Genomic DNA, 23,398 nt, shown 5'->3' on the forward strand with positions numbered 1-23,398 from the left:
CCATGCAGCATAACCACAGACCCAGAAAACTTTTATGCTTCACTCACTGTATTTACAGGAGTGAGATTGCTTAACTACATTCGTGCCATCTTTGAAGGCCAACCCCTTTGCCCTAAATATGTTACACAAATTAAAGCACTGAAAAATGCTCTGGGGGCACACGGGTTTTCTGTGGTCTGGATGTGTTTGTGTCTGTTTCTGCCTCTGGAGGGTCTACGTGCTTCTTTAGGATTTAATTTAGCATGCTTTAGTCTGTGTTTCCATGCCAACCTCACTAGGTCAACCAATTGAAAGGCTGCAAATTATGGAGGGAGGAGTTCAAAACATGACTACCCTAATGAGCACATGCACATTGTCTACTTACAGTGATGAGATGAAAAGAAAAGTTATACTGATTAACTTTTTGTCATTTAACTCTTTTTAATATTTAGTATTTTACAGAATACCTTAATTTAAAAGATATTGGTTTATTGCTGCAAAACAAACATAATATCTATATCAATTTGTTTTTATTTTATTGATAATATAATATTGTTACAAATAGTAATGTATATTACTTAGGTAATTTCTTAAGTAATTTATTTTGTATGTTTTGTAAATGTTATATTTCATTTGAATTTATTTTAAAGATAGTTTGAGCTGGGTATTATAGTAAAGTGAGTCAATAATAGTGAGATAAAGTCTCTAAAGAAGAACTTGATACATATAACAGTGCACAACAGAACTATTGATTCTTGTTTTTCACATAGAAATATTTACAAAAATAGGTCACTAAACTGATATATGCTTCAGTTTAGTGAAAAAAAAAATACTCTATTTGCTAAAATGTGCTATAGCCAAAAGCGTAATAAAGACATCAAATCTTTGTGGTCAGAAGTATTTATTCGTGACACAAGTTGAGTATAAAAACCTGAATTATTGCATTAGCTACAATTGCAACGTGTTTATATACACAATACAAAAAAAATAACAAAATATATGAATGCTATAGTTTGTTGTGTTTCAAGGCTTGGATAAGAATGAGATGTTAAAGTGACTGATATTGAAGGGAACAACATTATCAGCTCTCTGATCTGCCCTCTGCAGGAGTTAATTAACACTTAATCAGCACAGGATAAACAGCGAACCCTGCAGTCTGTTAACCATCAGCTGGTCAAGCATTTCTCACTATGGCAATCCGTTTATGAATACACAAAAATGCCAAAAAAAAAAAAAAAAAAAACCTACACAAAAGCTATTCTTAAACATGGTGTACATGTGATCAACTGCTTACATGGCATAAAGAAATACTGATGATAAAGCATATGTTCTTTAATATAAATGACTGGGCTTTCAAGGCAGAGCATTACGTCATTCTTGTGCAATCACTCTGTGCTGAGGACCTCTGCTGGTGAAACGCAGAGAAATGCATTAGTGTTAATAACACATGGGTGACGCAGGAACATCCAGCATCACTGCTGCACAACATGGCCTCGTCATGAGAGCCTCTGCTGCAGACAGAGGGAGCTAGCTGAACAGCATAAAACAAAGCGCTACTATGACTGTAGCCGCTTCATGGCTTCATGTCTAGTCAGCATTTCTAAATAATTCCTTATCATCTTTTTTTTTTTTTTCATTATTCCGATTTCTGCGATCAAAAATAAAAAAATGCTTCTTTGGTAATGAAAGAGGTGCAAAAGAATAAAACAAAACAACAGTGGACATTCAATCCTGTCATAAGGTAAGCAGACAAGGTCAGCTTATGTTGGTCGTCTGAAAGCAGCAGTTGAAACAAGTATAACAAAAATTCTGATTCATAATCTTCAGCTGAACAGAAGGTGTGTTTTGTGACCACTCAGAGAAAGTGGATGGGCAGATAAGATGCCCAGGATAAGTCTGGCTGTGATGCTGTGACGTAGAAACACTGAAAAGTACCATCAGAAGTAGAAAAGGGCTGTGTTGTGCAAAGATCTTTGGTGAGTCCTCCTTTCTTTATATGCAATACCTTTAAAAAGGATTCATACCTTGGACTTTTTTCATATTTTGTCACATAACAAACACAAATTTCTAGTCCTTTTGTCAGAATTCACAAACACAACATAGGATGTAACTGTGAAGTGGAAGAAAAATGGAACATGCTGTTTAAATTGTCTCATGAGAAACAATCTGAAAAGTGTGGTGTGTATTTGTGTTCAGCCTCCTGTAAGTATTCAATGTAAGCCTTTTGTGTAGCATTCAAAACTGGCATGGAGGATTATTTTCTTCCCTGTTTATTTTGTACCTAAGATTTTCAAAATAGTGCTTTTAGTTTGTTTCCTTACTAAACCACAAAAAGAAAGACTTTCAAAACCGTAAAATTTAGGTGAAAAAATCCTAAAATTTTTTTTTTACCTAAATTAAATTGGGTGAATTTCTTTTAGGTGCCTTGTGTTTAAGGCACAACAGAAAACTTCTCAGAAAATCAGATCTTTAGCAGCCTGTTGGAAGCACTGTTCAACTTTTTTTAAATTTTATTTTTACCTGAATCTCTAAAAGATAAGAAAGTCAAAACACTTTAACAAAAACTAAATGGAAAGTATTATACTTTAACAAGCTACCAGCTGGAACCTTTTCATATAACAGATGAGGTACTGTGTTGTTCCACGTTTACTGTTTGTTGAAAACACGACTTTTGGACACTATTTATTTGCTGATAATGTATTTTCCTCATAATGTACAAAGTAAAGCTTTAAAGGAATTTTCAGAAAGGGTGGAAAACTAAAATATGTTGAGGATTATCTTTGAAAGTGATGTGAAAACAGGGACGGTTTACAACTTTTACACAAAAACACTGAATGCAAAAACCTGTATTTATTAAAATCATCCAATGTTGATAAAATACTGTTTTTAATAGGAAACTAATTTGTTCTGGGACCAACCCATCAGGGCATATGTAAGGTTCCGTCATTTAGAAGCTTCCCTGATTGAGAAAAAAAAAGAAAATTACCTGCTGTGAGATTAAGAGATACTTCAGGTGCTCACAAAACACAAACAACTGGATTAAAACAGCCCACATAGCTTACTTCTGAGACCAAACACTTTTTGACTTTTATACACAGCTGCATAATAAAGCCTGCACATGAGAGCAGATTTCCTTTCTGCTCATTTGTAAATTTCTGTGATCATAAACACAGAAACTGTTTAGGTAAAATCCGTCTCTGATCCACACGTGTTTGCCATTATTCTGACATGTGCAGAGGACTGAAACTTGCTTGACCCAACGGCAAAGAAAATAAAAGTGAAAGCGGGTGTGCTACACCATGAAGTGCATGTGTCCTTCAGCGCCCGTCACGATAACGTCCATCCAGATACGCATGGCCTCAGGAGACGGAGCCACCATGTAGTACACGCGATCGTGGGTCTTCACACTGAAAGTCAGAGAAGGATTGGGGCTCTGATGGGCAGTGGTGGGTGGGGTTTCGGGAATATGTGGAGGGAGGAGGAGAGAGGGATGGGAGTGAGAAAAGAAGAGGACAAACAGATGTGAGATAGTTCAAGGAAATGGGATCTGACGGGAAGTACTGAGGGCCAAAAGCGTTGCTTTCCAACAAATAAATAAGTTACTGGTAATTTAAATAAAGAGGAAATAAAAACATTAAATAAATATATTTCTCATCCATGGTAAATTAATTAATTAATCAAATAGCTGCATATATAAATCTTTAATTAAAACACGATATTGTGTGAGGGAGACCGAATAGTTTTTGCAATATGATGGTTTTATTTTCAATTTTAATAATTTAAACATTTTTCAAAAGAGAATTATAAAAATTGGACCTAAACATGGTGGATCAGTAAGAAGGGGAGAAACAGTAACAGTTAAGGTGATTGGTCTGAGCTTGACCAATCAGATGCAAAGTTCTCCTTATTGAGCCACACTGACGATTTAAATAATTTCATGAGCAATTGTGGCACAAAGCAATAAAAATAATATGATCGTTACATGTGTTCAACTCAAATATTTAATTTTGTGCTTCATCAACTTTTGACACATCTAAATTGATATAGATCCAGTTTTATCTATTTTTTAAAATTAGTTTAATATTTTACACGTGCAAAAAATGTTTCTTTAACAGATCTATTTATTTGCTGGATTTTGGCCCTCACTATGGATGAAGACACATGCACATTTGCTCACGTACCTTGTGTGCATTCTTTAAGTGATCGTAGTACACCTCCTCAATGGCCTGGAAGTAAATGACTCCCTTCATCTTGTTCTCATGTTTGTCTGCAGCAAAGCACATGAACAGAAGCATGATGAAAGCTTTGTGTCTTCAGAGTTTCCCCCTAGACACAGAAGTCCCTACCTGCGTAATATGTGAGCGTCCTCCGATTCTGGTCGAAGACAAACCAGCGTTTCTTCCACGTCTTGATCTTTCCGCCCATTTTGACCAGGAATCCTCGGCAGGTTTTGTCGGTGATGGCCAGGTGGAAGCAGGCGTCTGGGTTGTGCCCGGCTGCTTCGATGTGGCCATGAAGGTCAAAGTCATCTTTTCTCACGGGGAGGTAGCGAGTCAGCAGCCGAGACTACAGAGAAAGTTTCTGAAAATATTAATCGGACCCCTTTTGCGACGTATCAATGTCGAGAATGTGAATCACCTGCGATCTCTGTTTTTCCCTGAGCTTCACTTCTCTTTCCACAAGTTTCTGTCTCCTGCTCGTTTCCTCCTGCAGACGTTTCTCCAGCTCCTCTCTCCTCCTCCTCTCTTCCTCCAGGGCCTGCCTACGCATCTCCATCTCCCGCTCCTGCACAACCCGGCTGGAAAATAAATCGCGTGCTTTTTCGCATGTGGACACCTCGTTTCGGTTCGGGTCTTTCCGTTTACCCTGTGCTCGAGGAGTCTCAGCTTCTCAGCCTGGGCCTCTCGGAGTAAACGCTCCATTTCCTCAATCTTTGCCATGTTGGAAGTGCTGGCACTAGGAGAAGAAGCGTGCAGTTCAACACAAAAGAAACAGAATTTCTCCCAAAAAAAAAAAAGATTTTTCCATTGATTTGCATTGATCATTGGGTATTGGCTATCATAAATGTTAATTTCATTATTGCCTATTCAATTTATTAGTTTTATTTCTTCTAAATCTAAATAAAACAATGTTTCCCTAACATTCCTTTGATGTTGTCTTATTATCCATAGAGAGACACCTCTCTCTTATCCAATCTAAATTAATAATTTCGTGCTTAACTGTAGCTTCAAATCGTGCTTAACTGTAGCTTCAAATCGTGCTTAACTGTAGCTTTTTTGCTTTCACGATCTTTGGTAAAGGAAAGAATGTCACTAAAGCAACTGAATTTCAGAAACACAGGATTTTGCACGCTGGGTGATTCAGAAAACAAAGCTACTGAATTTCAGAGCCACCACATAAATAGCCATCTTTCTCGAGTTTCTTATTCTCTCTCTGCTTTATTATTTCTTTTATGCTCCTTCATAAAGTTCAAATCCTCTCTAATTAGCCTTTAGCTTTCACCCAGCAAGATAATTTCTCCTTCTTCTTTCAAACACTGCAATAAAACCCTCACAAAGGCTCACTTGGAGAACTTCTCACTCTCTTTAAACACATCCTTTTGTTAAATTACAATGACTCTCCTATTGGCTCTTTAGTTAAAATTGATGTAAAAGAGCTCCCATCTTCCATCGCAGCGGCTCCGCTCTAACCTGGAGATGTTGTCCGGTGAACACGCAGAGAAGCTGGTCTCCAGGCTGTCCGAACTGTCCACACTGACGGTGTCCGATGCCTGGCTGTTGTCCGGGTACGAGAAGGAATCCAGGAACACGTTGGGCTCAGAGACCATCCGGCTGCAAAAATCACTCTGCCTCTGTCTGTCGTCGTTCATGTGAGTATGGCTGTTTCCTGCTGAAACAACGACATGGCAATGAAGCCCTGGCAGCAAATGGTAACTACAGCTAAAACAGGGACTTCAAAAAATACCTATGCCCGTTTTTATGTTGTCATGTACGTCATCCTTGTCTTGATGGGTAGGCAGGTGTGCCACACTTTCTTTTCTATTTTTGAATGATAATTTGAACAGTGCTCGATGATCAAAGCTCGAGATGTTGCTGGCCTAATCAGGATCCTGTTTATAAACACCTTTGTAATTCCTTCATCATTTTCTATTCACAAAAAAAAATGATGCACAACATTTCATTGTGTAAAAAAATCAAATGAAAAAATTGCAAGGTTGTAGTTGTAACATGCGAAAAAGCAGACTATTTCAAGGAGAATAAGCATTCTGTGATCCCAAAACTATGAATCCAGTCACACGTAGACCTTCGGGGCAATATAACTGACTACAACTATTGCTAGGATTTATTTGGAACAAGATGCATTTGTGTCACTCTGACTCACCCTTGGGCAGTCGACGGGCGTTCACTTCCCGGGGGGAGAAGCTGAAGCCTTGTGGAATGACACTGCCACAGCTGGAGCTTTGGGATAAAGGCAGATGTGCCTGAGGAACAATATGAAAGCACACAACACGTTTAGGTCCACACATTGGAGCCCAACTCCTGGAAGTTCTCCTGATCTCAATGGACGTCGCAAGCAAGAGTGGAAGTGAGAATTCCTGCTTTGGGTGGATCCGTCTCAAGGGAGTTGTCTGGCTAAAAACGATAAGGCTATAAAACCCCCTCCTCTAAAGCCTGGAATCTGAATTATCAATGTCATTTTGCATTTTACTCTTCGGTCAAGTATACTGCAGTTAACTTTAACTTTGAAGAATATCGCCTTTTAACATCACTATGCACTCTATTTAACTTTTTACACCTTTATGTTTTTTTTTGATTGGTTTAGATAGCAGACCTTGGGAGGAAGCGTGCGTCCCAGAGATCTGCCGTAGGAGCCGAGGAGCTGCTGGCCTCTCTTATGAGGAATGCTTTCGATAGGATGGGAAGAGCTTTCTTTGCTACTTCTTCTCCTCTCCTTCAGGGAGTTCAAGTGCTGCAGCGATCACACAAATGAGAGCAATTGCAAAACAGGAAATTATTCTGAAAGTGCTGCAGCGTTACTGTAACCGGCTCCTACCTCTTTGATGGCAACAGGGTTGTTGGTCAAAGTTTGGCCCTCAGACAACTCCACGTACTTTCCTTCCAAAGACAGCAGCTTGTCTCTCTCCTGCAGATGCCACATAGTGTTTATTTCATTAAAATGAAACATTTGCGTTGTCAGCATGCAGAGGTTGTTTTTTTCTTTACCTTTTGAAGCATGACAAGCAAGTTGTTTTTCTCTCTCTGGAAGTTTTCTTTCTCTTGCTGAGCCTGTAAAGTGATCTGAGAGGACTGTTTCTTCAGAGTCATGATTCTTTCCTGTGGGGGAAAAAAATCAACAGGGTGGCATCAGTATAAAATATCTGCTGACTTTATCAAAGTGCAGGAAAAAATATATTAGCGGTGTGGCTGAGAGATGTAGTGTAGGTTGAAGAATTAGCAGCAAAGTCAGAGCAGACGGTGCCTTGTAAATGCATTGCCTTACAAAAATGTTTACACCCTCTTACCTTTACTGCACTTTAGCCCATTATGAACACAAACCTCAATAATTTATCAGGATTTTATGTAACAAACCACTACAAACGACTACATAACCGTGAAGTGAAAAGTCCAGTCCATCCAGTTTGACTGTTATTCTGCAAAGAATAATGGACAAAAAATCTCTAGATGTGCAAAGGTGGGAGAGGCATGAACCAAAATCCATTTCACTATGTGTGGTTCTACAAAAAGTACTGACCAAGGAGGGCTCAATGCAAATTACTACCACACTTTCCTAATTTTCATTTCTAACCTTAACTTTGATTTTTTAATATATTTTTTATATGCATTTGCTGTAATATTATTTGGCCTTTGGGACTTGAATAAACCTGACCATGAGCCGTTTACCTATTTCAACTCCAATAAGATATACTTACGTATGTACAAAATTTTTTGTTTGGTCACACAAATGCAAAAAGGTTGAAGCCAAGACATAATAACTTTTACAAATTACTTCACTTAAAATTCTAATCAAACATCCTGTTGTCACACTTTCACATTTAACTTAGTCATATTTAGCTCATTTCTTATGTCCTTGGTTTTGCAGGCTTGTTGTAACTACACTATGCCAAACATTGTTTAGCAACTGAGCTCACAACTGTGAGGCTTTTATACAAAACTTGCAGAACGATTAATAACAAACACAGAAAGGCAATTATAAGCTAAAAAAAACAACATTTCCATTGAGCTATTTTCATTGTAAACCATCATCAGAAACTGCTTGTGACTTTGAGGAGGTTAGCCATTTTGAGCAAAAGCTAGCTTTCATTCTTGACTTCACATCAACAGCTCTTTAAAACAGGAACCTGTAGAGAAGCGAAAGCCGCAACAGTGTCAACATGCTACGTCAGAGGTCAGCTCGCAGGACGATGCCTCGTGGCCCCCGCCGTGATATGAAGGTATAACATTAGTGCGGCCCGCAGGGTGAGCAGACCTCTGAAGGAAGTCCCGCCTGCCGTTCCTCGTCATGGCTGACATTCGGTGCTAGGCTAAGCTACACTGACCTCACGCACACTATGCTTGTAACAATAGTGTGGCGGATGATGGAACAGTCCGGTACCAGTTGCGTTTTTTTTCAGTCGCCATTCCGGTACTTTCTAACATTAACAAATGCCACGATCAAACACAGAGAAAGGCGACTCATCCGCCGCGCTGTTGTGATAAGTAGGTGACGCCACACGTCGAGACGTTCTCCATAGTTGCCAGCTGGCTAAAGACTTCTATGAAACCTAGATCGGGCTGCCACCTTTCAGAAATTAAAATAAAGGACCAGTCCCTATATATGTACTGCGGCAGCGTGTCAGTTAGTGTGTGTTACCCAGAAAGCAGTTGGGCACAATACCGCAACACCAACACCGGGAGTTAAACAATGACTGGGGCAGCCTACTATATAAAGTACTCGGTGACACCTTTTGAGTTATTATAGATACATATTTGTAAAAGACGGAATAAATTGTTGTCCTGTATCGGTTCCATACGAAATGCTACATTTAACAGCCAATTACGGGACGGTTTTGTATTTTACGGGTCGGGTGCCAACCCTAAATGTAGAACAAAAGCGACGCCAAGTGGAATAAACTAAATTTTTTTCACACCCTCATCATGTCTTTGTCAAAGCCAAAGCCTGCAGTTCATGTATTGGAGAAATAATTAAATGTTGATGACATTTGAGGATATTTTTTAAATGTTTTTTGTGGAATCCTTTATGCGGCCCAGCCTCACCCAGACTCTGCCTCCAGAGGCCCCCGGGTAAATTGAGTTTGAGACCCCTGACCTGTGCTACGTGAAAAACTCAACAAGTTTGCTTCTACCTTGCGCGTGATGCTAAGACGCTGATACTCGGCGATGTCCCGCAGCAGCTCTTGGCTTTGACTCTCGTTTTCCTCTTCCTGCTTGATTTCTCTCTCCAGCTTTTGAAATTCCGAATCCTCTGAGGTTTTTGTCTGCTCCTCACTTTCCTGGGTGACATCAGAGACGTATGCAGATGTGGAATATATCGCACAGTTCAGTCATACTAAACTGATGAGAATGAAATGATTAGAAACAACATGATCCGGGATTAGTCAGAACAAGGTCAGGAAGGAGAGTAATAACTCTAAAACAGACGCATTGGGAAAGGAATGGAAGGGCAGGAGACCAATGTGAAAAATGAGAACTGTAGTGTTTGGGCTTTGTGTTAGTTCAGGTGCGTAAGAGGCATTTCAGCCAACCATTGTCTCTTGGGCTGTTTAAACTGGACTATATTTTTATGGCCTCAATTGGAAAAGCTTATGCTTCCTTATTTGGACAGTTGGTGAGAGCTCTAGAAGGTTTCTCAGCTGCTGTGATAATTGTGCTAATCCCTCCTTTGAATTAGGGCTTTTATCATTTACTTTGGAAAGCTCAGTTAATTTAGTTTCAAAGGAATGTAACAGAACCTTTTTTTTAGGATGTTGTGGTTTAACTGGACCGATTCCCAATGGTCTGTTGCTGTGGCTTTATGTTCACAACAAAACCTGCTCATGCTTGCTTTCTATTTCCGAACTATTACTACTGTGCAATGAATTTATAATAAAACAACCATAAATATACTTATCTGTCCACCAAAAATATTACAACGGTTAATTTATTTAAAACACTTTTTGTGCATCTCCACCTGAGATTTTTCAGGCTTGCTTGTCCTCTCGATACTTTGCATTTTTTCTTTGAGTTCGTCCAGTAGCTCCTTTTCCCTCTGCAGCTGGGTCATCTCAGACTCCTGTTCTCCGTCCAGCAGGGCGCACTCCACCTCCATCTGCAGGAAGAGTCAGACATAGGTAGGAGTCACGGATATGAATTTATTTGTTAGTCACCTTGGTAACTGGACATGGCTTTGCCATCATATGGGTTGTTAGTAAAAAAATAAAATAAGCTGACAGCATTTTGGAAAATATGCTTTTGATTACTTACACATTTTTTGTAATATAGATTTATATAGCATTTCTATAAATGTTTACCAAATGAAACATATGCCTAGGAGAATATGATCCCCAGACTCATAGTTGGTGTCAGACTGGCTAGTCTGAGGATTTCAGACACTGCTGATCTGCTGGGATTTCCACCCACAACCATTTCTTCATTTTGGATGAAAACGCCTTGTTGATGTCAAAGATCACAGGTGAATGGACTGAAATGATGGAAAGGCAACAGTAGCTCAAATAACCCATCATCAGAACCAGTTATGCAGAATATCTTCTCTGAATGCACAAAACATCAAACATTAAACCAGATGGACGACGGCACCTGGCGATTTCTTGCATTGTACATAACCCTCTGTTCTTCAAAAATATGTAAGTTGTCAGAAGAGTTACATTCCCTAAATTAAAAAAAAAAACTAAAAAAGAAAATTGATGGAAAGCTCTTAATGCTTTGTAACTGCAACTGATTCTTAAGGCTAAACACATCTAGTTCAGTTTGAGTCTGAGTAGGTAGATGCAGAGTAAAATAGGAAAAGCCAAAGAAATCATCAGCTCGTCTTAATCATCAATCTTAAGAAAAGAGTCATGGAGATGTCGGTTCTGTGCCTGTGCTTTCTGTGCTGGCTGTACCTCGCGCAAAGACTCCTCCATCTGGTTGTCCAGGTCTTTGATCTTCTGCTCCAGCTCTTCGATGTTGTTCAGAACCTGGATTCTCTCTTCCTCTAAATGAGATACTTCCTGTTTCAACTGCATGCTCTCCAAGGCCTGTAACGACACCGAGAATGGAAATAAATCACCGGCTTCAAATGTAAACACACAACTGAAGCTGTTCAAAATGTCATCACCATCACAATAAAAAAAAAAAGTTTTAAACAAGATAAGAGATAGTTTTCTGTGTTTATGCTTTTGCAATCATTTGTCAGAGGTTGGCTTTGGGTTGTATTCAGTTACACAACAGCAGCTGCTGTCTAAGTCATCCAAAAATGGATCACTGGCAACAAGGGCAGGATTCTTTTCCACTTTGTGCAATGGAAATCGCTATTGGAGCTGGGCAATGCAAGGCATGCCAAGGCACTCCCACATCTTGCACCATCAAGCAACATCTCTTAAATATTCAGTCACACTCATTTGAATTTAAGCAAGCTGTCTCAGAATTTAATTATTCTTGTTTATAGGAGCCAGGTGGGTTATTTTCTCATGGGACACTTGTATGTTTAGCAAGTCTTCCTGATTTATAGTTTTGTCAGATGTGCTGTAAGCAGCATTTTGTCCGGCACACACTACTCTGAGGAATGTTAGCAATGGAGATTGGTTATTTGGAGACTATAAAACAGTGTCACAACTCAAGCAAAACATACAAATCTAGACTGAACTCAGATTCAGAATTTTATGAGAGCCATATCTAAACAAAACTATGCACCTCTAAGATAAAAAAGGATTACCTGCGTTATGTACATTTCAATTTCTCGTCTCTATCGCTTTGATAGATGCTATAAACATCTGGAAAAGTGCATGTCTTTGCTGTGCATGCAGTCTTGCATTCTCCTCGTGCACATCCGTGCACAGCTGAACGAACATACACACAAACACATGCACACTATAATTCACTGCGGGATCAAGTCATTTCCTGTCCCCCCCCCACTCCTTCAGGAGTTTGAATGGTTCAACAAAACTTGAACTTCTTCATTAAAACCAGACACTGCTAGGTTACGGCTCCAGAGTGGAAAAACTGAAAGAGAAAATGTAGAATGGAAAAGGTGGCCTCTTTGGCAGCAAAAAAATCCTTCTCATAATTTGGTATATGGGTAGCTTATTTTTATTTGTGGTTTAAACACGTTTATTTATTTTTGATAAAAAGCGGTGAGGCTTTCCAGTTTAACGTCTCCAAAAAAGGTGGTGGAATAAAAATGAGGTCAGATTGTAGTCACTTCAAAGCCTGAGGAGTCTTGGGCAACTCTGATTTCCATGTTTATACGTCTTTCCAACTTACATAAACAGGAACTGTGCAAATTGCTAAGTGTAGAGTCTTAGAGTACTTAAAAAAGACTTTAGTGAATGAAATTATGCATAGAAATTATGTGGAAAATACCACAAAGCAGAGCTCTGAGGGCTATACACATTTCCAGCTTTCCAGTTTCGATCAACAAAATTTGTGTGTATTTAAAATAATGTAATAATAGTGTGCTTTTTTCATAGTTCATAGTTTCTTGGAAACCTTGTTTGGTACCTTTGGTACTGAGAAAAACTGAGATATGGCAAAAAGGTAAACAGACACAGATAAACAGAATGTCAGCACTCAGATTATCCACATTCCACAGAAGAGGGAGAGCCTCATTACTTTTTTTTTTTTTTACAACAGGGTTTTTACTGCAGTGAGGGTTTCTCTCATCATTCTGGAACAGGAAATAGCAGGTTACAGTAACAGATCTTCCTCTGAGTACCAGTGAAGTGACTTCAGAACAAATAACATTTTGACTGTGTCATCAATGGACATTTGGTTATGCTGTAGAAAGGCTGAATCTACACGCACAACTGGGGGTTTATTTAATGCCACAAACTGTTGACTGTTTCCATATGCTCCATCTTTATTCTGTGATGCTGCTTACTTTGGCTCTGTGGTGCGTAGAAGGAGAAGGGGCGCTGCTGTTCAGACTTATAGCAGGTGAGTGAGACCTGTAGTTTCCCTGCTGACGCTGGATGGCCTGCTGCTCCTCGGGAAGCTGAAGATCTCTGGCTTTGGCCCCAAAACAGGTGTCTGGAGCAGTGCTGCTAGGGGAGTCAGAAAACACAGACTCATCGTCCGACACCTGCAGCTTCTCCAGCTCCTTATTGATCTTTTGCAGATCAGAAACAGCTGAGCCCGTCGGCTCTCTCACCACCTGTCCCAATTCAGTGCACAGGCTTAAGATGGTTTCTAGACGCTGGCATTCCTGCACACAGGAGATTTGGTGTATTTGTAATCAATCAATCGTTACAGTTAACCAAAGAAAAAGTGAGAAAAGAACAACTCACCAATTTCTGCACTTTCTGCTCCCTGAGTCGCTCATCTCTCTGATGCTGGTGATAGTCTCTCAGCTCTTCTTTGCCATTCAGAGAACTGATGCTGCCCACCCTTTGTCCTGGACTTAGCCCACTTTTCCCAAATGACAACCTCCTTTCTCCTAAGCCCAGATCCAATCCCGTTCCGTCAATCTCTATACCTAGGGAGCTCAGTGAAGCAAGGCTGGACCTCCTGGATGTGCTGGGCATGCTTGCAGGCACTGTCACATCTGGCGGCTGCTCAAGGGAGGAAAGACTGCGCCGCTGTCCCGCTGAGACCACCACCCTGTGGGAGCCCACTGAGTGACGAGAGGGCAGCGACAAAACGGGGGGATCTGCCGCGTTGTGAAGTCGTGGCAAAGAACGGCTATGCATCCCCAGGTTGTTGAGGGAACCGGTGGAGTATTTCCTCTGCCTTGACTCTCCAACGGCTTTGCTTTGAGAGCTGAGTCTGCGGCTCATCCGGGGACTGGATGGCATACTGGCTGCCCCGCTCTTGACCCTGGGAGAACGAGGCACTGGCTCCCCATACGAGGACAGCAGAGAATTTCCGTCAGGTGCATTAGAAAGCAGCAGACTGTCTTGTGACTGGTGGCGAGAGTAGGAATGACGAAACAAACCATTGGTGCTAAACTGGCGGTCACCCTGACGTGGCGATGGAGGCACGCTGTTGCTGTTGATGTAGGAAAAGTTTCTGGAGGCGGATGGAGGTCTCTCTGTGTTGCTGAGGATGGACAGTGGCCTGCTGGGTTGGCCAGCAACAGATGAAGGTACGCTAAGGTACTTGCGACTGCATTCAGCTGCCCTCAAGCTGGCCTCCAGAGCACTTTTTCTGCGCTGCAGAGTCTCCATCAGTTCCTGAAGCTCAGCTTTAGATCGAGAGCCCCTCAGCAGTGTCCCCCCTACAGAGCTGCCACTGCTGTGCTCAATCTTCAAACAGTCTGAAGAAAACAGAGGTTCGACAAAGCATGAGATCCTGCCCCTTTTTGGACTCAACATAAACAGTCTCTCTACTTTATATAGTCAGCCATATTAAATGTCTTTAACCTACAAAGCAGAAGCTGAGCTACATGATCTGCTATCTTGTGTGCTTGGTAAGAAGAGGGGGAAACCACTGAAGAATGTACGCTGCAGTTCTGAGGCCAATACAAACACTGGCTCAGTCATTGGTCTGGTCTCTTCTAAAAATGGAAGAATGCTCGTGAGACAGGGCAGAATACATCATAGTCTCGACTGCAAATAATATCCAGAGGAGAGTCAAATACCAAGCCAAGCAAAGTGATGATAGTGTCTGAGTCAGCATGGCAAGACGCTGAACATACACTATAAGTTATTCCTAGTTCATTTGATCTTATTGAAATTCTTAGCCTCTCCTCAAACATGGGTTTCAGAAATTAGTTTTAGGTTTTACTGCTAATGACAGAAGAGATCTGCTGCCCCATATAATGTATTGAACTCTTAAAAAACATACTGTGTATCATATGTATCAAATATATAGAGCATGAGAGTGTTTATCAGCTTAAACTCATCTAAAGGTCTCATTCCTGAGCAACAATTGAACTTTTTCTGAGACAGTACTAACAACCTGTTGAGAAATTCCAACTTACAAGCCATATCTTTGTAATTGGTGTCACCTTGCTGGATGTTAACTATTAGATTTTATTTTCAGATAGAGAGTCACTGTTTCAAATGATTGATTACAAATACGATTTCTGTCATTTGTCTTACCAGAAGCGTAGCCCAATGTGGCGACGGCGCTCCTTTGAGGAAGCATACTGTTCATCACAATGACCTGCCCGTTCGGATGAATCAGAGCGAAGTATGAGACCTGTGAATGAAAAGACAGAAAAGTCTCAATGCAGGGTGAAAGAACAACAGACAGGAATGGATATTATTGTACTACTGAGTCAAAGCTGTTAGGTAAGGATATAAGACAAGATTTTCTTGGCAAAGTGTTAATCAGTTTGACACCTTTGTTTCAGACGTTTACATGCACTCATCGTCACCTTAAAAATCCCAGCAATTTGGTCATTTTAATTATGCATTTCTTCTTTTTCCAGAGTGGAATAAATATACACTCAACACAAGCACTGGATGGAATGGCTAAAAGATGTTAATGCTTGTGGAAAGGGAGCTGAACTCAACCTAATAGGCATTTTATGGCTCGTGAAAACCTAAAAACCAGACATTTGAAATGAGCTCTACCAATTCAGAGCAAAGCCAAATACTCGGCCAGGATTATGGCAGACGATTGCTGATGGTCATTAAACGTAGTTTGTTTCTCTATAACTTAAAAATATTTGTGAGCGTGTGCATTTATAGTGCTGTAAAAACCATTTACCTTTACAGATTTCTTTAATTTTGATTGTTATGTATGTTTCAGATGATTGAACAGTTTCAGTATCAGATATAGATAACTCAAGCCAATACATAAAGAAATGTTTATTTTACTAAAAAACAATTCTCATTCCAATTTGTCCCTAAATGAAAAGTGGTTATTATCATCATTAAATAAACCTGTGATATATCTGTTTTTTTTATTTAAACCAATTAACCTCAACCAGTCTTGATAACAAACTCACTAACAAGCTGTCCGACAACACAAAGAAGATTTAAAAGTTTCAAAATCTAATAGACATTAGAAAGCCAACATAATATAAAATAAGATTGATTACTTTTATCAAGCTGGAATTGGTTACAAATCTATTTCTAAGGCTTTGGGATGTTATTGAACCATTATCCACAAATCCACAAAACACAGAGCAGTAATGAAACTTCCCTGGAGTAATTTACTTCAAGAGTTCATCAACATCTGAAACACTTTCAGCTAACTTCAGCCTTTTGCTAAACAATAACAGGTTGAGCAGAAATTGCAGCCAAGACAAAAGTATCTGTTTACCAAAAAGAACACAAAAGCTCATCTCACATTTCTCTTGATGACCTCCAACACAGTTGGGGGAACAAATGTATAGATTGTTGAGACGAATGTTAATGGTTTTGGAAGTGAAGACGGCATTTCAGAAAATGGATGTCATACGGACAGGTAGACATGGCCTGATGACCTGAACCAAGAATTTTGCTTTCTGAAAATCCTGAAGGAGAATGTCTGGACATCAGTCAAAGATTTTGGATTGGCCGAGTCAAAATCTAAACAGGGCATTCATGCTCAAAAGCCCTCCATTTCACAGAGAAAAGTGGTGCGAAATTCCATCGCAGTGAAAAATCCTCATTACTAGTTACCGCAAATGCTTGCTGGCAGTCGAGGCATACCAACACTAATCTGCACTCTTGACATGCACGTCTGTCGCTAATGATGTGCATGCTGATGTTGCATCAACATATATTTCAGTTCACATGAGAGACATTTACTAAACATCACTTTACCATAATATCTGTGAAGTGAAAAACCTTATGAAGCTCTTAAAAACCTTAGAGTGCAACAAAATACCTTAACCCACTCAAAAATTGAGGTTAATCATTTTCTAATTACTTATTGACTTGTTTCAACACTATTTCTGCAATACTGATCAACAACATTGTTTTATCAATGGAGGGAATATACGAAACAATCCCCCCCCCATCGATTTGCCTTTGAAAATACTAGAAAAACTATTGCCTGAAGTCCATCTGATATTCCAGATGTGCATATTTTAGAGGAAAAAGGGGAAAAAAAACTTTCCAAAGGCCTGAGTATTAAAACAGGGTTTACTTTTTGGTCTAGCCTGTTTTCCCAATAAAATCTCGAAAAGCTGTTTTAATTGGTCTGCTGACAATTATGCAATTTATTGTCTTCTTGGTTGTTTTACTTCACTCCTAGATTTTAATTAGTGACACTAGTAACATTATGGTTTTTGCAGTAAAACTGGCAGAGAATGTTATTTCAGGTATCCTTAAAAAATACAAATGACAACTTTTGGTCATATGTGAGTGAGAAATCCATCACCACATCATTTCAGCTTTGAGTTTTTTAGTAAATGACAATGTAATTAGTTCCAGAGACCCAAGACCATTATTTTGAATAAGTCAGACATGACTTGCTCCTGAATCCACAGACAGGCATTCACTCACACACAGCACACAGAGAGACAAGAGATGGCTGATCTGAGAGGAGTTTCTGGTCTTGCTGTCTGGAGAGAGCGCCAACAGGAAACAGGGTATCCTCTTACACCGTCAAGCATCCAGTCAGCATGAGTTCATTCTCCAGACCTCCAAGAAAAAGAGAGAGGGGGTGAACTCCCCCCATTCACCCCTTTCAAATCACAGGCAGAGGGTGTTTGGTCCGTCACTCACATTTCAGGTCAGCAGGGTGGTGCACATGTACAGAGTTTGAGAAATGCCCCTTTGATAAGACAGCTTTCATCTAATGTGTGGGAAGAAAAGTATTTTTACATTGAGCAAAGCCCAAACCGCAGTCGATTTGCATTTCTCAATAATTGTCTTACAATTACAATTCCATGCTAAGAAAAGAATAACAGATGGAAAAACTTTGGAAGTTGAAAATGCATAAGCACTTTTGCAGTTAGTGAACGGACCATACAGAGTCACTACCAGATCGCAGAAACTCCAAAAGTGTTGGGTTTAAGGCACTCTGCAGAGAGTCGGATCTTGTGAATCTGTTTCTTTTAAATAGTTAAAGTAAACTGATATGCTTTTGCTTGAGACTTGAATGAGATATCTTTCAAGCAGACATCACTTTTACTTTGTCATGCAGATACAGATCTGTTTTTTTGGTTCAGACTCATCATTTTATCTTAGTCCCTTGTCACTTTCTTGTAATGAAGCATGTCTCTCTGTTTCCCTTAGACCACAGTGTCCTAGACATTTACATGAAGGCAGTATAGACAACTGAGACGATTTTGAACAATATTTGCTGCACAACATCTTTCTTTATATATGCCATGTTCATATATCAAATAAACACACACTGTCCTCCTCCCCTTGTGCCTGTTCTCCACCTCACTCCGAGTACCAAAACAGGAACTTGTGTGTGCATCTCTAAGACACACAGCAAATAAATACACAACTGCAACTTAGTTTCTATAATTTAAAATAAAGAACTGGTCAACAGAGCTGGATCAATTGTGAATGACACAACTTTAAACAGAAACACTTTTTTGTGGATCTTCTTATTAAAGAAAGAAGACTCAAAGTTAGCCATTTTCACTATCAGAGAACCAAAGTTAGAGAAGGTAAAAAAAAATTATGAAGATATTCAAAAGTAAATTGTGTTCTTTATGTCCTTCTCAGTTTTGTCCTTAGCTCACTCTAAAAAGCAAGAGACAGTGAGACTTTTACCAAACTACAGGAAGCCTTGACCTATTACAACAACGTTGTGGAGCATGGTGAATTTAGAAATGTGGCAAACTTTTGTAAATCTCAGAGTTAAAATAAGGTTTGACATTCTACATGGACACTGTTGTATTTGTGATGCAAGGTGTGCTAACAGCACTAATTTCTCACCTGAGGACAATTAATTTTTGTCTTTACAATAATAGTAAGAACCTGTGACTGCTTTCTTGCACACATGGCATGATGTTGTCTCCGTTCCTTACATAAATAATTAATAACAGCTTAACGCAGGAAGGACAGAAAACATTTTATACATGCTGTTCTTCCTGTTACCTGTGTGATGTTTCTCAAACAGAAATGCCAACAATCAGTAATGCCTTTACAAAAAAAAAGAAAATCTGAAACTATCCACAAAATTCTGATGTGTTTAATGTGATTTAATACACAGTTTCCAGAAATAAAAGTGACACAAAGTAACAAATTGTTGTTTAGTGAAACTAAAACTTTCAAATCAAATACCTGATACATAAGAACAAACGCGCTTAGTACTATTGGCACAGAAGAGTTGAGTGGACAAACAGATTTGTGTCATTGTCATATTTAAGTATTTGACCAAATAAGTATGTAGAAAATGCAATAGTTTTTTATTTGATGTTCCAAATTAATTTGAAATTAAATAAACATATAAATATTCATTTGTGAAATGTTTATAATTTAACTGCATGCAATGTAATCTCAATAAATCTCCACAACACTGCTTAGTCGCATGTTTTTATATAGTTATCTTCTTCTTGCGCAAAGTCCAGTGGTCATGAAGGAGAAACAATGAAGATTTTTTTAATCATCAAATTGGAGCAAAATTCATTGTTTGTGACCTTTTGTACATTTCTTGCAAAAATGTCTGAACCCTAACCCTGTGGCTAATTTATGCCATAATCAAATTCAGCTCATTTTTTCTGCAGTGTTTTACATTCCAAACACATTTGGTGGCAGCTGTGAACCTCGCACTAACATAAACAGTGCAGAGCAGAGCAGCCCAACATGAAATCTGATACAACTCCGTCACTTTCCAGGAGCATCACTGTCCCAATCAAATAGATTTATCAGAAAATAATGAATTTACATATAATGAAAAGGGGTAAAAAAAAAAAAGAAAAAATCACTGACCTCTGTTTTCTGCCCAGGTTACATAGTTTAAAATCCTCTGCTGGCCGGTTATAAGTTTTGACGCTCAGGTCCTCTTTCTGCCTGCCTCTCTGCTCTGAAGCAGCAGAGGAAAGTCTTCCCATGACAAAGGATCAGACAGGAGACCCTTTCCCCTCCCACCTTCAACTCTCTGCTGAGATTTTCCTCTCCAAGAGAGGAGCGAGAGGGGGGACAGCGGGTGTGTTTACTTTCCTGGAGTAGGCACAGCTGCTGCCCCTCTCTGGTTGTGCAGGGAATCACTCACAAACCACAACAAAAATAAACAGGAAGAAATGGACTGAGAAGTAGCATTATCAAAATATGTAGAGACTTTTAGGAGGTACCAACGTTTAATCTCTCCTACCAAGAGATGTTGTTCCTCTAAACATCTAGCTCTGACCTCTGACCTCGCACTGATCAATATCATGTGACTGTTAGATCATATTCCAGCACAGAGACACTGAGTGAATTACTGCAAATGTGCACACGTCTTGTGACAGAGTCCATCCGTCGTTTTCAAATTTCCCTATCTAAACCAAATCTCCTGTCAACAGTTTCTGAGTATTTTTAATCCGCAGACAAGTTAGACTTTGCCAGACCTTCACCACGCAGTGGAGCCCTCCCACATTGTGTTTAAATGAGGTAAAGGTGTCTGCAATTCTTGATGTTAGACTGTTGTTTCAGCAGTATGTATGGAGGCGGGTAGAGGCCCCCGTTGCTGTGTTTGAATCAGGGCCAACCTCGCTCCCCCAGACTACAGACGGAGGGTATAAACACCCAAAAAACACCAGAGGAATATACAACATGAAGCAAACCTTCTCATTTAACCTCCTCTTATCTTCTTTTGGTTACAACAAGCAAGCAGAATGAATGAAAAGTAACTTTTAGAAAAATCCCCTAAAACCTCCCTGAACCATAATGCAAAAAAAAAAAAACTCCAATTACATCATAGGGAGGGGGTTGTGGAGCGCAGCCTTGACGAGATGATTACTTCCAGATACAGAGCCGGGGTCTTTGTCATTAAAACACACACACTCTCAACCCTGACCAGCCGTGCAGTCTTTACAGCTTCACGAGAGCAAAAAATGTACCGGGACACTAAATTTATTGCTAAAACAAAGGTTTAATTGTCACATAGCTTTGGAATGTTACACAACTTCCTGTCCAAAAACATTGAAAGATGCCATGATTTGAAAGTTGCCAGACAGATCTTGATCAGACTGTTTCATGAGCTTTTTAAATATGCAAACTAAAACCATTTGTAAAAGAACTCAGAGCAGAAGGGGGGAAGGAAGGAAGAGAAGAAAGGAGTGTGTGGGGAGATTTGTGTTAGATTGCAGACGGGGTTGTATGATCGCCTCTCGTAATTGTAGGGAAATCTGAGTCATAGAGCAACAAGTTTAATGTGTGCCACTCATCCACACACACACACACACACATGCACACACACAAAAGAACAATAGAACTTATGGGAAAGTTTTGTTAGTCTTCTTTAAAATGTACTTAAGTCTTACTGATTTATTTTTTTTACTATTTGTTTCAACTACAGCTCTCTTTTCCATCCTCATGCAGTTGGAAAACTGTCACTGAAGGATGCATGCTTTGACAAAGCAGTTCTTACATCTGCTCATGGCTTAATTAGCATAACGTGACCCATGTCAGAGATGCTTACAGATTAAATTTAGATGGCCAATCTCAGTTTAAGAAGGAGATTGGCTAAGGTCAGCTTGGAACCGCAAAACAAGCTGTTTGAGTCTTTGCTAAACCAAAGACATTGTAATTACAGGGCTGCCATCGTTTGTTTGTGAAGACCATTTAATTTGTTTTGTTTATTGTGACGATCTGTGCCCAATTTTTAAATGTGTAATAACTGTTGTATAACTGCTGCAGAACAGAACAGACACATTATAGATGCTTCACTATTGACGCAAACTGTGACCCTGACATGTGCAATCACTGCTTTGCAGCAATATTCACTTACTTTAAATCTTTTCAGTTTGTCACTTTAAATTGATGTTTGAATTGGATGGAGTGCTTCTGCAAACCTAAATTTTTAATCTTGTCATAGATTTTAAATTAGTTTAAGTCCAAATGGATCATTCTAACATATTATTCTCTGATTTTAACCACTCAATTGGTTTAGATAGATGCTAAGGTTCGTGTCCTGTTCATGCAGCATCTTCCAGTATATAGACGGTTCTATTGCGGACTGTGAATACACCCTTAAATTGCAATATCGGTCACATTTTCAGCTGGTGCGGTTCGCATTCACACAGCACTGTGTCAACCTCTTTACTCCTTCGCCTCTGGAGGCGCTGCATCAAGAACTACTGAAGGAGACCACACAAAAACCCCCGAAGAAGACGCTGCGCGCAACTTTCTTTGTTTGTGATCAAAAATGGAGTGGCATCAGATTCTGGCGGTTTTAGGATTTCTGTATAGCCGTTGGCAAATGTGCCAAACAAACATTTTTCTACAATGGGCTCAGAATGAGGGGAAGATGAGGCAGAAGACCATGCAGAAGGCTGCTTTTCACGTAAGGCGGATGAAACGGCTCCGCATGAGGCGACGTGCATCCAACCTCATGGTAGTGATGATCATGTCCACCTTACACAGACGTCAACAAAGGTACAAGATATGAGTAATTTTGTTAAAATTGTTGCTCAATAACGTTACACATATCAAAAATAACTTGTTGAGTCTGTTATCCAACATCAAACAAAAGATAGTTTCCGCTACACCGGGCCGGAAGTACGCAACCCCGGAAACGGCCCATTTTGGTTTGTAAATAACTTTAAAAAGGAGGAGCATTACCAAGGCGTAACTTTGTTTTTAAGGCTTTTCTCTGTTGTTCGGGAGAACCAGATCAGTGTCGATCAATAACACATCTTATAAACTAGTCAGTCATGTTTGTTTGCCGACCACCACACAATGAAGAGGAGAGTGATATGATCGACTGTGACGAGAATTGCTATGTGTGGTTGCATTTTAAGAGCGTAACAATCCATTAATATTATCCTTTATGTTGAACAAGCTGTTCAATATACTTTTGACAAACAGAGATTAGAGTTTTGGTTAGGGGTGCACCGATTGCAGTTTTCTGGCTGTTTGCCGATTTTTAAAAAGCCCATTCCGATTCTGGCTGATATCCACTTTCTTTTTGTCTGAAATATCAAATATCATAATAAAGCAAGCAAGTTGTTAAAAGTGAGGTGATAATTGTTAACTGTAAATGTGCAGAAGGTATATCAGTAAAACCTCCTTCACAGAAGAGGACAGTGATTGATTTTAGTTTTTTAGTGAGACGGAGAAGATTGTTGATCTCCCAAAATTAAGAAAATTGGTGCCGATAAATTGCCTGGTGAAATTGGTGCACCTCTAGTTTTGGTTATTCTTAAAAGCATTTGAAAATATCCT

General features: G+C 39.6%; 1 protein-coding gene across 3 annotated transcripts; it reads right to left on the bottom strand.

Annotated features, from left to right (window-relative positions):
• Positions 1–863: 863 nt before the first annotated feature.
• On the bottom strand, positions 864–21,415 carry phldb2a (pleckstrin homology-like domain, family B, member 2a). Of its 3 annotated transcripts, XM_088012654.1 has the most exons (18): positions 19,960–21,415; positions 19,778–19,789; positions 15,236–15,335; positions 13,481–14,448; positions 13,075–13,398; positions 11,099–11,233; positions 10,168–10,305; positions 9,344–9,490; positions 7,203–7,313; positions 7,033–7,122; positions 6,811–6,948; positions 6,361–6,460; positions 5,670–5,868; positions 4,845–4,935; positions 4,618–4,764; positions 4,326–4,545; positions 4,161–4,246; positions 864–3,412 (listed from the first exon to the last, which is right to left on the bottom strand). In XM_088012654.1, exons 1-18 carry the CDS (start codon positions 20,083–20,085, stop codon positions 3,272–3,274), a joined length of 3,273 nt encoding a protein of 1,090 aa, XP_087868780.1. In that variant the 5' UTR covers positions 20,086–21,415; the 3' UTR covers positions 864–3,271. The 3 variants fall into 3 exon arrangements, with proteins under 3 accessions (XP_087868780.1, XP_014849227.2, XP_014849218.2); XM_014993741.2 differs by lacking the exon at positions 19,778–19,789 and having other exon boundaries at positions 5,670–5,865; positions 19,964–20,050; XM_014993732.2 differs by lacking the exon at positions 19,778–19,789 and having other exon boundaries at positions 19,964–20,050.
• Positions 21,416–23,398: the final 1,983 nt, after the last annotated feature.

Source organism: Poecilia mexicana, unplaced genomic scaffold (genome assembly GCF_051168715.1).
Source record: "Poecilia mexicana isolate PSO_F unplaced genomic scaffold, ASM5116871v1 scaffold_14, whole genome shotgun sequence".
Taxonomy (NCBI): Eukaryota; Metazoa; Chordata; class Actinopteri; order Cyprinodontiformes; family Poeciliidae; genus Poecilia; species Poecilia mexicana.